Here is a 16,088-nt window from a genome sequence, read left to right as displayed (position 1 = left end):
TATATAGTAAAGTGAATTTTTTTGTACTAGGGATTGAACCCAGGGACACTTAACTACTGAGTCACATCCCTTTCTTAACTTATTTATTTTATTTTGTATTTTGAGACAGGGTCTCCCTAAATTGCAATGGTTGGCTTTGAACTTGTGATTCTCCTGTCTCAGCCTCATGGGTTGCTGGGATTACAGACATGCCATGTGGAGCACAAAAGTGAATTTTAAAAGACAGATCACATATTTAGTGAAAAAGGAAGTTTGCACTCTTAATTAGGAGCCCTGGATTCTAGTCCCATCTCTGCAGTTATTTTAATGGTGGCCTTTCAAAAGTTCCTTAGTATTTGTGGGCCTGGTTCCTCGTCTGTAGTTCCTACATTAACTCTACAAATATGTACTGTCAACTGCATGCTGGCACTAGCTTAAGTGCTAGGGATTTAATAAATGCTTACTCTACACTTGAACTTTTGCTAAGGGGATCATGTGCACAATCTCATAATCTTCTATAAAATAGACACTTTGGGGGCTGGGGATGTGGCTCAAGTGGTAGCGCGCTCGCCTGGCACGCCTACGCCCGGGTTCGATTCTCAGCACCACATACAAAGATGTTGTGTCCGCCGATAACTAAAAAATAAATATGAAAATTCTCACTCTCTCTTAAAAAAAAATAAAAAATAAAAAAATAAAATAAAATAGACACTTTTGTGTTATTTTCCAAACATTCCTAGAAAGTGGCTGGGGATTTAGCTCAAGGGCAGAGTGCTTGCCTAGCCAATGCAAGGCCATGGGCTCCATCCTCAGTATTGAAAAAAGTTAGGAAAACACACACACATATACAGCAACCAAACTTTACAAAAGAAACCAAAGCATAACGAGGTGAAGTAACTTTCCCAGGTTATCAAAAGACGGGACGACAGGATTGGATTCCAGGCAGAGCGACTTAAAACCCCATTCCAAGAACAACTGTGAATCTTCATTCTAGAATTGGATTACTATTTTAATGACCTGCATTTTTATTTGAGCCCGGGTATACAGTGTGGAGCACTCTCTGGTCGACAAAAGGGTAAAAGAAGCTGGGTACTTTAGAGAAACCATCTAAAAGAGTGAAACTAGCGCAGCAGGAAGCAAAGCTCTTAGGCGCCGGGGCAGCCTCTCAGCAGGGTAGAGAAGAAGTGGGAGGTGTCATCGAGTTGTACGCACTCACGCTTCTCTGGGCGTCTCATTGGGTACTGATGAACGTTCAGGTCACTCCAGCCCTGCGCATTTCTCTGAACTCGTCGAGGGGCGGGGAGAAAAGGCACGCTGCGTGCGCGCCGACCTTTTCGACGTCTGCGTGGGAAGGCGGCCCCTCCGCCTGGCGCAGAGTTCTTCTGCCCCGCCCCCCTCCTTCGGAGCGTCAGCTTCCTTGATCTCCCCACCTTTAGCTATACCAACGAGAGGACACCGCCAGCATCTAGAGCAGCCCAGCTAGGAGCGGGACTGAGTAGCAAGAACGTGAAAGGAAGCCGTGCCTTCCTATCCCCAAGCCATTCTAGACACGGGTGAGTGCCAAGGTCTACCTCCCCACCCCAAACTCACCCCGGAGCGGCTTGCCCCCTCCGCTTCTCCGGGGGAGGCCTGGCCCCTAGCTTGTTCCCAGCATGCTCTATGCGGGATGCCCGGGCAGGTGCTGAGGGAGGACCAGTGAGTTAGAGAGATGGAGAGCCACCTTCTTGGTGGCACTCCCTTGGCACTAACATGGGGTCTTGGGGACCCTGTCCTACTCCTCACTTCTACATTTTGTGTTCCTCCCTTTTACATAATCCACCTCACCCACCTTTACCTTCTAAAACTATCACTTGGATAGTTTTTGCCTTGTTTCCGTGCGCAGTTTTAAGTTTCCGTCTGTCATGTTAAAAAATGCCTATCCTGTGCAGCCCCCAGTGTTACTTTTTTTTTTTTTTTGCCTCCCCAAATAGGAAAAAAAAAATCCTGAAATAATTGGTGAAAATAATCTTGTAAAATTTGTAGATTTATTGCGTTTTAATTAATATTTTCTCAGCCAGGAGTAGGGTCCCCACCAAGAAGAATTCCGACACACGTATGCCATAATCAAGCAAAGAGGCATGTGAATTAGCATATATTGGCCAAATGAAAACTGTGTAATACAAAATGCCAAAATCCTATATAAATTAAGTTTAGAGTGTATCTGACAATTCTTTAATTAAGCAGACCTTGTTTTTTGTTGCTTCTCAATTCTTGGAATTGTTTATTGATCAAGTTCTGTGAATGACACAAGAGAACCAACATCCTTCTTCTTTCCCCACCTCACACTCAGGAATTACATCTACCAATCTGTTCCACACCTTGGCCTGATAGCAATCAAAGTCCATTTCCCCTAGAAGAAAACCATGGGAATGGTTTCCTTGTAGCCGTGTGGTGCTGTTGGGTGGGAAACGTCATCAGAGGGGGTTGTGGCTCTGTGGTAGAGCACTTACCTTGCATGCATGGGGAACTGGGTTTGAGCCTGAGCACCCCATTAATAAATAAAATAAAAAGGTATTGTGTCTATCTACAAAAAAAATTTTTTAAAGTCATTAGATGCCACATTTTTTAATTTATAGGAAAACAAGGTTATTCAGGAACTCATTTATTAAATTCTCAATAATATGGTAGAAGCACTGTTTAGATTATTAGTCCTTAATTAAAAAAGAATTAAACAGGTCAGGAGATCTGAGTTCTAGTCTACTAATACTGACTAGCTTTTTAAGTTTGGGTTACTTAACCTTGTAGTCCTCAATTTCCCTATCTGTAAAATGAGAAAAATGCCATTAGGTACCTTCTAAAGTTCCTTTCAACTTTGAGAAACAAGGGGGAAATCTAAATAGCTCACTTGAGTATTTTTTGTGGAGACAGAGAAGAGATTGGGGGAATTTTCAGCCTTTGGTAGCATAGACGTGTGCATACAATTTTATCAGTAGTTGTATTTAATGTTTTCTTTTAATTTCTAATTGAAATGTATGTGTAGACTTTTCCCATTTTACTTCCCCAAAGAAGAAAACGCCTTTTGAGGAAGTACTAACGTTTATCAATGATCCCTATGCCTATATTTATTCATTTTTTCATCTAGATAGCTCATTTTCATTGGGGGCTTTTATTCCATCACTAGTTGGGATGAGGCGAATCACAACCTCTGGGACAGGAGTCTCCTGTTTCTCCTTTGCTAGCAAAGCAATCAAACTTTTTCCTTTTTCTCAGAAAGAAAATGGCTGGAATGACTTATTGGAAACCCATAATCTTAGGAACAGGGGGGTAAACATTAACAATACACATTAAAATCTATCAATCTCAAGAAACTTGATTTAGATGTACTCAAAACACAGAAGACATTAGTCATCAGTTAAACAAAGCAAAGGTTGAAAAGGGAAATGTTAGCACAGATGCCATTGGTGATTTGCCAATTATAGGTGATTTATCTGTTCAATCTAAAATATTGATCTAAAAGTCCATTTATATCTTCAGAGGTACTTAAATAATATAGTGCAAGATTGGGGTACAAAATTCTTTAAAGAATGATGGACAGATAACCTCTGTAACATTGGTTTCCAGGACTAATACCTTGATTTAATGCTTGGTTAATTAAATCCTTATAGATAAAGTACAAAAATAACCTTCCCACAGCAAATCCTCCATAGAGGAATTTCTGCAGAATTATATTTTATACTGAATAGAAGTCAGATACCATTGAAAACTAAAGATTCTGAAAGTGCTTAATACTGTCTGCAACTAAATTGATTTCAAGCTTGGGAATTTTTTTTAACATTAAGAGCAAAATGTCAGAATAAAGTAATACCAAACCAAATGACTAGACTAAGTATTTTAAGGGTCTTTTTCTTCTTTATAGGAAAAATGCTTTCTGAAAGCAGTTCATTTTTGAAGGGTGTGATGCTCGGAAGCATTTTCTGTGCTTTGATCACTATTCTAGGACACATTGGAATTGGTCATGGAAATAGAATGCATCACCATGAGCATCATCACCTACAAGCTCCTAACAAAGAAGATATCTTGAAAATTTCAGAGGATGAACGCATGGAGCTCAGTAAGAGCTTTCGGGTATATTGCATCATCCTTGTAAAACCCAAAGATGTGAGTCTTTGGGCTGCAGTGAAGGACACTTGGACCAAACACTGTGACAAAGCAGAGTTCTTCAGTTCTGAAAATGTTAAAGTATTTGAGTCAATTAATATGAAAACAACTGAAATGTGGTTAATGATGAGAAAAGCTTACAAATATGCCTTTGATAAGTATAGCAACCAATACCACTGGTTCTTTCTTGCATGCCCCACTACATTTGCTATCATTGAAAACCTAAAGTATTTTTTGTTAAAAAAGGATCCATCACAACCTTTCTATCTAGGTCACACTATAAAATCTGGAGACCTTGAATATGTGAGTGTGGAAGGAGGAATTGTCTTAAGTATAGAATCAATGAAACGACTTAACAGCCTTCTGAATATCCCTGAAAAGTGTCCTGAACAGGGAGGAATGATTTGGAAGATATCTGAAGATAAGCAGCTAGCAGTCTGCCTGAAATACGCTGGAGTGTTTGCAGAAAATGCAGAAGACGCAGACGGAAAAGATGTATTTAATACCAAATCTGTTGGGCTTTCTATTAAAGAAGCAATGACTAATCATCCCAACCAGGTAGTAGAAGGATGTTGTTCAGATATGGCTGTTACTTTTAATGGACTGACTCCTAATCAGATGCATGTGATGATGTATGGGGTATACCGTCTTAGGGCATTTGGACATCTTTTCAATGATGCATTGATTTTCTTACCTCCAAATGGTTCTGATAATGACTGATAAGTGGAAAAAGAGCATGTGTTACTACAGCAGTACATACTTTTTTTTTTTTAATCTGGTGGCACTGGTATAATTAGACATTAAAGTTTATCAGTATGTTTTTAAATAGGGTGGTATTTTTTCCTTAAAAGACAATTTAAATGTGTTAAAATGTTTTAAATTTTGCGAATAAAGGACATATTTGTAAATATGTATGTGATAAATTCTAAACATTAAAAATTTGACATATTTTTGCTAATTGGTTAGAAAAATTTAATATGTCTTTTTAACTTTCTAATATATTCATGTGAAATATCTAGTTGTGAATTTGTGATTAAAGCAAAACTTTTAGCTCTGTATTTCCTTTACTCCTAATGTAGATTTATGTTCTAAGCCACCTCAGGTGCCAGTGGATTTGCCCTCTCAGAATACATAACCAAGCAACCAAGGAAATGTTCCTATCCACTATTAAAGAAAAGTTGCATTCTATCCTTGTGAGAAAATTTAGTGGTATTCCTCAGCATACACAGTTTCTATGTGACTCTATATTTTGGCATGCAGATACTGAAATTGGAGAGGTGACTATAAAGAATGTAATGCCATTTAACTGTTGTTTCAGTTAATCAGGCTCTGAGTAGAAACTTAGATAAAAGTGAATCAGTTAAAATTTATATATTACTGTTAGGCAAATGAGTTCTGTGGAAGTCTGCAGAATTTGTTTGGGCCACCTGACAGTTTCATTTTAACTGAGTCATATTTTTTGTTTATTTTTAGTTTTTTTTTTTTTGTACTTGCTCAAATTCTGAAATTTTTCTCATTTAGTGGTTGCACCACACATAACTGTTTTTGCTGTGGAGGCCCTAACCTTGCATCCACATTGCATTACCATACCATTTACCTAATATCAGAGGCTACCCAAAATCTTTACACAGTGGTACCTGATACAATTGTTCCTGCATTACAAATGTGTGAAATACATGGAGCTGACATGTCCAATAATCTGGCCAGCACATGCTGAATTAAGTCAGATCAATAAGCCCCCATAGGGGCTGGGATTGTGGCTCAGTGGTAGAGCACTCACCTAGCAAGAGTGGGACCCGGGTTCAATTCTCAGCACCACATAAAAATAAAGGCATTGTGTTATATCCATCTACATCTATAAATAAATAAATAAATATTTAAAGAAATAAGCCCCCATAGGGTATGAGACCATTACATTTTAGGTATCAGTATTTCTTATAGGGCTGGGGTTGTGGCTCAGAGGTGGAGTGCTCACCTAGCCTTTGTGAGGCACTGGGTTTGAGCCTTAGCACCACATAAAAATAAAATAAAGTGGGTGGGGGTTGTGGCTCAGTGGTAGAGTGCTTGCCTAGCATGTGTGAGGCACTGGGTTTGATCCCCAGCACCACATAAAAATAAAAACAAATAAAGGTATCATGTCCATTTACAACTAAAAAAAAATAAAGTTATTGTGTCCACCTATAACTAAAAATTAAATATTAAAAAATATTCCTTGTAGCAGACATCATGATGCTAATGGTCTCCCACAGCTTTAGCAAACTAGAAAGAGAATTTCATCAGGAGGGCTGTGGGCTTCAAATTATTGATCCTCATAGTAGTGTGTCAAACCCTTTGTTTTAATTACTCTGATCTTCCTCACTGGGACGTTTGGTTAAGATGAAACACTAAAAAAAAAATTAAAAAGATGAAACAATAATTTTGAATAATAAAACTTTTTTTATCAAGCACCCTAATAATATGTGGTTCAGTTGAATTACTACTGATCAAAATCATGCTCAGCATGGGTACAATGATAAACAATATCTCTCTGAATGTGACACCCTGCTCCCAATACAAATACATTAAAATTTCCTATTTTTTTGTGTTGCCTTCCCTAGAACAATACTATGTTAAAATAGTTACATAAGTATATCAATTTATTATAATAAATGTCAGAATGCATTTATTATTTGGCTTGCTAATAAGTGGTAAGGTAATATATTCTTCAAACCAAATCAAGGATCATATTTTTGAACATGAGTATTTTTGTACATGTAATTCTTTGATATTACCACAAATAATGTGCTGTCTCAGCTGGGCATGGTGGCACACACCTGTAATCCCAGTGGCTTCAGGAGGCTGAGGCAGGAGGATGGTGAGTTCAAAGCCAGCCTAAGCAAAAAGCAAGGCATTAAGCAACTTAGTAAGACCCCGTCTCTAAATAAAATACAAAAGAAAAAGGGGGCTAGGGATGTAGTTCAGTGGTCAAATGCCCCTGAGTTCAATCCCTAGTACCAAAAAAAAAAAAAAAAAAAAATTGTCTCATTCAACTCATGTATATAAAGTCTTGTAGATAAAATCTGAATCACTGACAGAAAATACTACTACTGAGGTCATGGTTACAGATTTGATCTCCATATATGTTAGTTTACACAGAAAAATAATACATTCACTAACCAAAAACCGACCCTAACCCCACTCTGTTAATGGGCGAGAATTGGGAAGAATAGATGTTTAATAGAATTTGTGTATGTAAATATACTTCACATATGCCTAGTGGCAAACATTGAACAGCACAGGTCTAAACCAATTTTAGAAATGAAAGACACATCGCCTATCCTGTAGGTGAGATGTGAAGGTGAGAAAACTTGAAGTTTCTTCCAAAAATTATTTTTCACCTGTCTTGAATGCAGTGGGAACTGCAGACTTGAGTTTAAGTAGGCCCCAGGCCATCTCCTTGAATGAGTTCAATTATTGGATCTTCCTTCTTAAAATTAAAACATTGGATCTGGGGAAAAATACAGATTAGACTCCTCAGTGTTTTTTTATTTGATGTAGCAAAAAGGTTGCCATGTATCAAATCTGATTTATGATGCCCAAATTTTTCTATAATGCATTTAAATAAACATGTTTATTAGATTTTCTCAAAGCAGAACACACCTATGTTGGAAACAGTCTGAAAGCAGTCTAGTGATCATGTATCACTAATTTGCCCTTCATTTGTTGGTAACATTCTGTTCCTTTTGGTACAAGCAGACTTAGATGCATTCAGTGCATGCCTGAGTGATTATGTGAAGAGCGTATGTTTACAGAAATTCACTTTCTTTTGGCATACAAAGAATTCAGGGGGCTGGGGCTGGGACTCAGAGGCAGAGTGCTCATCTTTCATGTGTGGGGCCCTGGGCTCAATCCTCAGCACGACATAAATAGAACAAAGGTATTGTGTCCATCTACAACTAAAATAATTTTTTTTTTAATTCAGAAATATTTACCAACTCTCTGTAAAGAATGAATTCCCCCAAATTTAAAAATAATCACACCAATTCCAACATCATCAAGATAAAATGCTGGGGCTGGGGATGTGGCTCAAGTGGTAGCACGCTTGACTGGCATGCGTGTGGCCAGGGTTCGATCCTCAGCACCACATACAAACAAAGATGTTGTGTCTGCCGAAAACTAAATAAATAAATAAATAAATATTTTAAAAATCCTCTCTCTCTCTCTCTCTCTCTTTAAAAAAGATAAAATGCTTCCGGGCCTATAATCCCAGTTGCTTGGGAGGCTGAGGCAGGAGGATCACAGGTTCAAAGCCAGCCTCAGCAAAAGTGAGGTGCTAAGCAACTTAGACCCTGTCTCTAAATAAAATACAAAATAGGGCTGGGGATGTGGCTCACTGGTCGAGTGCCCCTGAATTCAATCCCAAATACACCCCCCCCCCAAAAAAAAGACAAAATGCTATAAAACATTTAAAGGGTGATGGGAAAATGACTTGTTTGGAAAGTAAAAAATGGTGTTTATCTAGGGCTCATATAATTTGTGTGTGTGGTGCTACAGATTGAACCCAGGGCCTTGTGCATAATAGGCAAGCATAGTTCCATTTGGTTACACCCCCACACCCCCATCATAATTTTAAAAAAGGAAAATCCAGCTGGGTGTGGTGGTGTACACCTGCAATCCCAGCAACCCAGGAGGCTGAGGAAGAAAGCTCACAAATTTGAGGAAAGCCATTTGCAATTTAGCAAGACAGGAGTACTGGAGATGCAGCTTAGTAATGAAGTGCTCCTGGGTTCAACCCCCATATCAGAAAAAAAAACAAAATCAACCAAACAAAAAACATATACCTTTATTAGTATGGAGCATATACACTAATTTCCTTGTATATGTATGAGTTCAATACAAGGCCTGGTGATCACTTGGTATAAGCTTTGCATGATCATAGTTTATTAGAATACGGTGGTCCTTTTGCCTTAAAATTCCTAGATCTGATAAATGCCATTTTTAACCTGTATGATTTCCATTTCTTTGGTAGTTTTCATTAATTCCATGCAATAATAATCACATTGGTTATGCCATTGCTTTGGCAGTTGGGCAAAAGTGCTAGTGGTAGGAGGGCTTAAAAATATTTAAAATGCTTTGATCTAGCAAGTGACTGATAGAGACATTCACCTAGGTACTCGAAAGTACTGAATTAATGGAAATATTCTAATAGAACACCAGTCATGTACCAGTTGAAGGGGAGAGGGGAAAACTTTCTGGCTTCATGTAAGACTTTGATATGTTGAACATGTGAACCACACATGTAATTTTAAGTTTCCTAGTAACCACATTAAAAAAGTAAAAAGAGGGGCTATGGTTGTGGCTCAGTGGCAAAGCGCTTACCTTGCACATGTAAGACACTGGGTTCGATCCTCAGCACCACTTAAAAATAAATAAACAAAATAAAGATACTATGTCCCTCTATAACTTTAAAATTTTTTTAAAAGTAAAAAGACAGGTAAAATGATCTTAGCAAATATATTTTATTAAGCCAAATATATTTAAAAATATTGCCATTTCAACATGTAATCAGCAAATAGTTTACATTCTTTTTTTTTTTAATTCTTTGAAATCCAGTTTGTATTTTACAGTTACACAACATCTCAATTCAGACTAGTCACATTCCAAGTGCTCAGTAGCCATATATAGCTGGTGGCTACCATGTTGTACACCACAGTTCTAAACAATTCCAAAAATGTGAGAACCGCCTCCCCCCTCCAAGGGTTAAATGTGAATGGGAGAAAACAAATTTTTCTTCTACAAGTTGTATTTATTTTTCTGATTTTCTTGAATGTAATGGAAACTGCAACCTGATTAAGCAGGCCCCAGGCCATCTCCTTGAAAGAGTGCAATCACTGGCTCCTCCTTCTCAAAATTAAATCATTGTACTTTGGAACAAAATATAGACCTCTCAACTTTTTTACCTTGAATTATAACTGAACCAAAACTGCTCCTTTCATTAATTTTACTATTCACTAACCTCCCCACAACTATCTTCAAAGCAACATCAAGTCCTGTCCTTGCGTATTACACTGTATATTGTATAGACTCGTTACCCCACTTCTTAACTAGCCCTCCCCTTTGTGTTTTATAGATCAAGCAAAGGCTTTTAACCTTTAAAAAGTTACAAATCACCTGGCTCAAAGATGAATAATAGGAAAAGTTCAGATCTGAGGACTGTTCAACTTCTAAAGATTCTTCTAGCATGCCCTGTTGTTGAAGGGGGAACAGAAAAACATTGCCACGGCAGCACAAGACTGTGTGCATTCCACGACCTGCATGCATCCCACGCATCTCGTTCAAATCCTATCCATATTTTTCCCACTTTGGAACAGAGGCTTGCCAATTCACACATCTCTCCAGTAATCCATAAAGATAGAGATTTAACTGTGAGTCGAGATTAACACTTTATAATATACAAAAGAAGAGATTTCTGCAAAACAGGCTTTGCAATCAAGTGGACCTAAGTCAGATTCCAAACCTGTTATTTATTAGCTAACTTCTCTGTGCCTTAGTTGTTTCTTCTTCTTTTTGTTTGGTGTGTGTTCATTGTAACTGGGAATTGGATCCAGGGACAGTTTACCACTGAGCTATATCCCCAGTACCATCTCATTTTGAGGCTGGTTTCAACTTGTGATACACCTGCCTCAGCCTCCTAAGTCTCTGGGGTTACAGGCATGCATCACCATGCCTGGCTTAGTTTCCTCATTTGTAAAATGAAAATTATAATCTACCTCATGGAAAGCATCATAAAGATTAAGCAAAATATGTAAATAGAACTTGAACACATAGTAGGCACTCAGGGAATGTTATTTCCCTTTAAAGAGTTAAACATCAATCCTTTGTATGAAATCTCTTGATGGTAAAATATTAATACTGATGTAACAGCTGGTAGTGAATATTCAAATTCACAGGGAAACACCTTAATAGTTTTAAGATAACATCTGTACATTTCATCTGTGCTGTGTGATAAAACAGCTTTTTTATAAATATTTTTAAGGAGAAAAAAATGAACTGCTTTTTAAAGGAAATTAGCTTAGAACATCCACCTTTCACAGTAGATGAGATATTACTGGAGCCAAAACGCCCAAATCAATATGGTTTCTATCTCCCCACACTTTAACCAAGATGTTTCTCTTCATGTTTGGGAAAAAAACTGCTTGAGTGAGACTCCTGCATCCCAATAAATGCATCTGGGCATTTGGTACATGAGGGAGAATTGTGTTTGACAACACCCGGAGGCTAATGAGATCATGTGCCTCCTCTCAGACCTTTGCATTCAGGAACAAGAAAGCAAGATTACTTTTTGGACTCCTTTCCAGACATTTTACAAAATATAGAATTTTAACCTTGTGAAACACAACATGAAATAGTGCAGTATAAGCATCCAATTTTAAATAACATTTCAGTCCCTACTATTTTTAAAACAATAAAGCAATGCCAGTGAAAAATATTTTTCCAGTCATGTGCTTTTTGAAAGCTATTGAGGAGATCTTAATGGGTTCAAAATAGCTATTATCCCATTAAGTAAAGCTATTTCTATCCTATATTCAAATGTATTTCAAGTTGAACTTTCTTAAATGCAAAATGCTTATATCAGCAAACTTTATAAAGAAATTAAGTCATACAAAAACATACATCTCCCTAACCTTGTATAAGTCAACTCTCTAAGAAAGCAGTTCGGAGCCTAAAGTACAAAAAAGACTCTCCCCCACCCTGACCAGTCAGACAAATAAGAGTGAATTCTGGCTTTAAAAATGAATTTTGAATGGAGCAGCATTCACATTGATAAATACTGTATTCAGACTAAAGTACATGCAAAATCTTTCAGATAATGAGAAATTAAAACTTAGTTAAAACATCAATGTGCAGAAATAAACATTTCAAGCCCTATAGATAGGGAAGCAAAATGAAAAGTACTTGATATTTTTCAAAATTGCCTCAAGGCTGAGCATGCATTAGGCCCTGGGTGCCACCAAAGCACAGCAAAAAATAATTTAAAAAAAAAAAGGTGCCTCAAATTTAAGCTCATTCAGGACTATTAATAGACAGTGTCAGAACAACATGCAGTTTCATCATGAAAAGCATCTTACTTGTTTATAAGCCTCAGGGCTCCATCAGGCATCAGTGTAGGACAACCAAAGATTTTGGGGACAAAGACAGAAGGCATTCCCTTTCAAAACTCAAGTTGGTAAGAATAAAACTGGGTTGCCAGATCTCTGAAGACTCCCCAACATAGCTTCCCCTGAGGCAAAAAAGGAACTGGATTTGTTTTCAAGACACATGTCTCCAAACAAGTGCTTAGTTAGAACCAAAGATTTATTGCTGAAAACCAAGTCTTTTGCTCACATGCTTGTAAAAAATCAGAAGAAATCATTTGTTTTACCATCAGAGATTACATGATAATTAATAAGTATCATTGACAATCAAGTCTTGTGATTAAAAATTAAAATAAGAAAAAATAAATCTTGGTTATCTTTCAAATCTTTATATTCTTGGCGGAGTTTTGAGAACATTTACAATAAACTTGAAGGAAGTCAAGTAATTCATCATGCTTTTGAAGTCCTCCATGTTCACATACTGGCTGAAATTAAAGTATTTGAAAAATTGGGGAATAAACAAAAGTAATAAAAATTATGATATATAAATTATGGGGTTTCTCCTATTTTTAGAATGTAATTTTAAAAAGGTTTGAGTGGTTTGGTAAATTTGATTTTTTTTATTTTCTGTTTTTGCCTAAGAGATGAACCAATTTGGTATATGGGGACATGAAGAAGTTTGCTATATTTTGGAAATCATAGCCTGTTGAATTACAATCTTCCACATAAGACTCTTGCCCAAGCCCAATTTTTAATTAACTACTTTTGATGGTTACACATCTTTTACTTCATTCCTCTAATCCAAGTCTAAATTTTAGTCATTTGAAACATCAGTTCTGTTTGGAATATTTCACAAATTGCCAAAACAATCCATCTAATTAGAGCTGAACATTAATAATGAGGCATGCCATTCTTTGTTACAACTAGGATTTTAAGTATAAACTACTAATGCATCTCTCATTTCTCAAAGTCTTCAAGGATAAAATTTGGAATTCTTTAATTTTCACTTCAAGAGGTAAATATTAATTGTACTAATGAGTTTTTCTTTAACTTTTCCTCCTCATGACCTATTCTTAGTAAACATGATATTAGAAAAAATTCCATTCATCCTTCTTGTTTTTTTCATGAATAAATTATATTCTCTAAAAGGCTAGCCTCTTAAACAAAGAAACCTGCCTTATAATCTCAACATTGATTTAAAAACTGGCTTCAAATCTGTTCATTCACCCCTGATCTGATGGCCTTGTGGTCCTTTACTAGTACTTAATTGGTTTTAATCAATATTGAACAAATTGATGTTATCGTTGGTCTTTCAACTCATTATTTTACCTGCCATTAAAAGTACACATACAAAGTATAAAATACAAACAAAAAATAGAATACATTTACATGCATCAGTCTCCGCGTTGACAGGTATGGTTTCTTTAGGAACTGCTGCTTAAAGACTGATATTAAGAGTACAGTTATATTTAGTCTAATCTTTACTGCCTTGATACAACTAGTAACATACTAAACATAAGTGTTCTATAGGGCTTCCAAAATATTCTAACTGCCTAATTCTTATAGTTATTGAATAACTTGAGTAAGTTTCTGATTGCTTGAGACCTCAGATGTGATGGTTATATTGACATAGGATGCATACATTTTCACTGCTTTTCTTTCATTACAAAATCTGTTTTAGTGGATACTCCTTTAGATATTGGAATCATTTTGAGTTTCTTGAAGAGCTTGAGATATATTCTCAAAATTAAGGAACCTAGATAAACAAAGTTAAAATATTTACCACATTTTGTTTGGGCATACAGTCATTTCCATTAATATATACTTGCTACATAAATATTTTCATGAACAACAAAAAGTGAATTATAATGAAATACCTCAGCAAATTTAGTGAATTGCCATTGTTATGTCTTCTTCTGAAGTACTATACTTAGAAATAATGTATCCTCAGTTGCTGATTTGTAAAGAGAGAGGGAACTTGGCTGGATGTAATCATTGTTTGATAAACGCCATATGAACTTCTGTTTGGGGAATATCAAATCCCTCAAAGTGGAAATGTTCACAATTACCCCTGGGATAAACCCAGCTGCTTTTGTTTGGGGTCCAGAAAACACAAAAAGACAAGAGAGAAAATGAAAGAAAAAAATGCAGCTGCCAACAGAATGCCACCAAACCACTGTTAACAGTCTGCCAGAGAGGACTGGTCAGGCCTCTATTCCACTGGATAATGGGACAACCATCAGAACTGGAAAAATGAATTGTTGCAACTACAAAATATGTGAACTTTTTAGCCTTATATTGAGTACAACCTAAGGACTATTTTTGTGTTTGGTTCATGTGTAATTTGCAAGTTTTGATGACTGAAATTATAAAAGCATTTATAAATTCCTACTGACTTCATACTGGTGTTAGGCTGCCACCATTACCCAGATTGTTTTAAAATATGAATTTTCTTTCTTTTTTTTTTTTTGTGGGGGGTTGGGTAACAAGGATTGAACCCAGCAGCACTTAACCACTGAGCCACATCCCCAGCCCTTTTTATTTTTAGACAGGGTCTCCCTAAGTTACTCAGGGCCTTGCTAAATTGCTGAGGCTGGCTTTGAACTTGCTCAACCTCCCAGCCACCGTGCCCAGCTTAAATTTTCTTTATTAACTCGACTGGAAGCTTCTTAAGGGCAGCTACTAGTGTATTATTCATCTTTGTGCCACATCACCTAAAATCTAGTAGATAATAAATACCCACTGAGCTGAATTGACATTGGCTAAGTAAAAGTGATTAAAATATATAGGCATGGCTAGCTGGTAAAGTGGTTTGACACAAAATTAATTTTGAAACTTAAAATGAACTGGAAACACATTGCTTGAGAGAAAACAGGCTCTCCCTGTATTCCTACTCTTGGGGATATGGGTAAACAAGTTTCCTTCAACCACAGTATCTAAAGAGGCTGATATACCTGCTAGTTTAACCTCTTTGAATCGGCTTCCATGCATGACCTAATGTTGAGAAGCTGAAAAAGCCTGTACATTTAGAGTGATAACCCTGATTAAAACAAATGGATGAGCTGAGGACTCAGACCCAGGGGAGATAGGGAACATACATATTTAGTTCACATCACCAAGGCAACATATTCAGTGTACCTCAGCATAGTAGAAAAACAAGCACAGATGTTGATGTTGAATATTTAAAAAAGTGTTCTCTATACCCACTGTACTAATGGTTAGATACAAGGATAAATCATTTCAGAAACCAGGCAATTAAAAGTTGTAACTTCTCCAATATGTGTTTGTGTGTACTTTGTTTTTCACTGCTAACTCTTCACAGGTAATCTTGGCCAATTAATGTTATCTAAGCATCAAAAATAAAAGTTCAGGGCTGGAGTTGTACTCAGTGGTAGAGTGCTTGCCTGGCATATATGAGGCCCTGGATTCGATCCTCAGCACTGCAAAAAAATAAAAGTTCAAAGCTTGGCTTTGATACAAATGATACATATATTCTTTTTAGGAATATAAGCTACAGGTCTCAAATAGTGTGTTTCCTCCCCCAAATGGAGAGACAACTGATTTTGAAACCAGTAAGCTGGCATATATCTGATGAAGACACCTCTCCTGAGAGATGATTTCTAACTATATTACTGATGAGACTATTTATACTTTTATATACCAGGAATAATAAACCAAAACAATATGCTAAGTTCAAGAATATAACTGGTATAGCAAAAGGAAAATATTATACATAGAACTTGAAAAGGATACACGAAGTAAAATATCAGGGCATTTTTATAGAAATATCTTAGAAAAGATAAGACTTTAGCAGATAAGCATTCTAAGTAATAATGAAACAGGAAAAATTCTCCAAAA

The 16,088-nt window shown here is 36.7% G+C and overlaps 1 protein-coding gene across 1 annotated transcript; it reads left to right on the top strand.

Moving 5' to 3' along the window:
* The first annotated feature begins 1,407 nt into the window (after positions 1-1,407).
* On the top strand, positions 1,408-4,942 carry C1galt1c1 (C1GALT1 specific chaperone 1). The gene is made up of 2 exons (XM_077107074.1): positions 1,408-1,532; positions 3,875-4,942. The coding sequence occupies exon 2, from the start codon at positions 3,880-3,882 to the stop codon at positions 4,834-4,836; it is 957 nt and encodes a 318-aa protein (XP_076963189.1). The 5' UTR covers positions 1,408-1,532; positions 3,875-3,879; the 3' UTR covers positions 4,837-4,942.
* Positions 4,943-16,088: the final 11,146 nt, after the last annotated feature.

The sequence above is a fragment of the Callospermophilus lateralis genome, chromosome X (assembly GCF_048772815.1).
Source record: "Callospermophilus lateralis isolate mCalLat2 chromosome X, mCalLat2.hap1, whole genome shotgun sequence".
Lineage (NCBI taxonomy): Eukaryota > Metazoa > Chordata > Mammalia > Rodentia > Sciuridae > Callospermophilus > Callospermophilus lateralis.
Note: the sequence above shows the minus strand (reverse complement) of the source record. Positions and strands in the feature narration are given on the sequence as shown.

Bases quoted from the DNA above. Each gene is read 5' to 3' on its own strand.
- C1galt1c1 (XM_077107074.1), top strand. From the start codon at position 3,880: ATGCTTTCTGAAAGCAGTTCATTTTTGAAGGGTGTGATGCTCGGAAGC.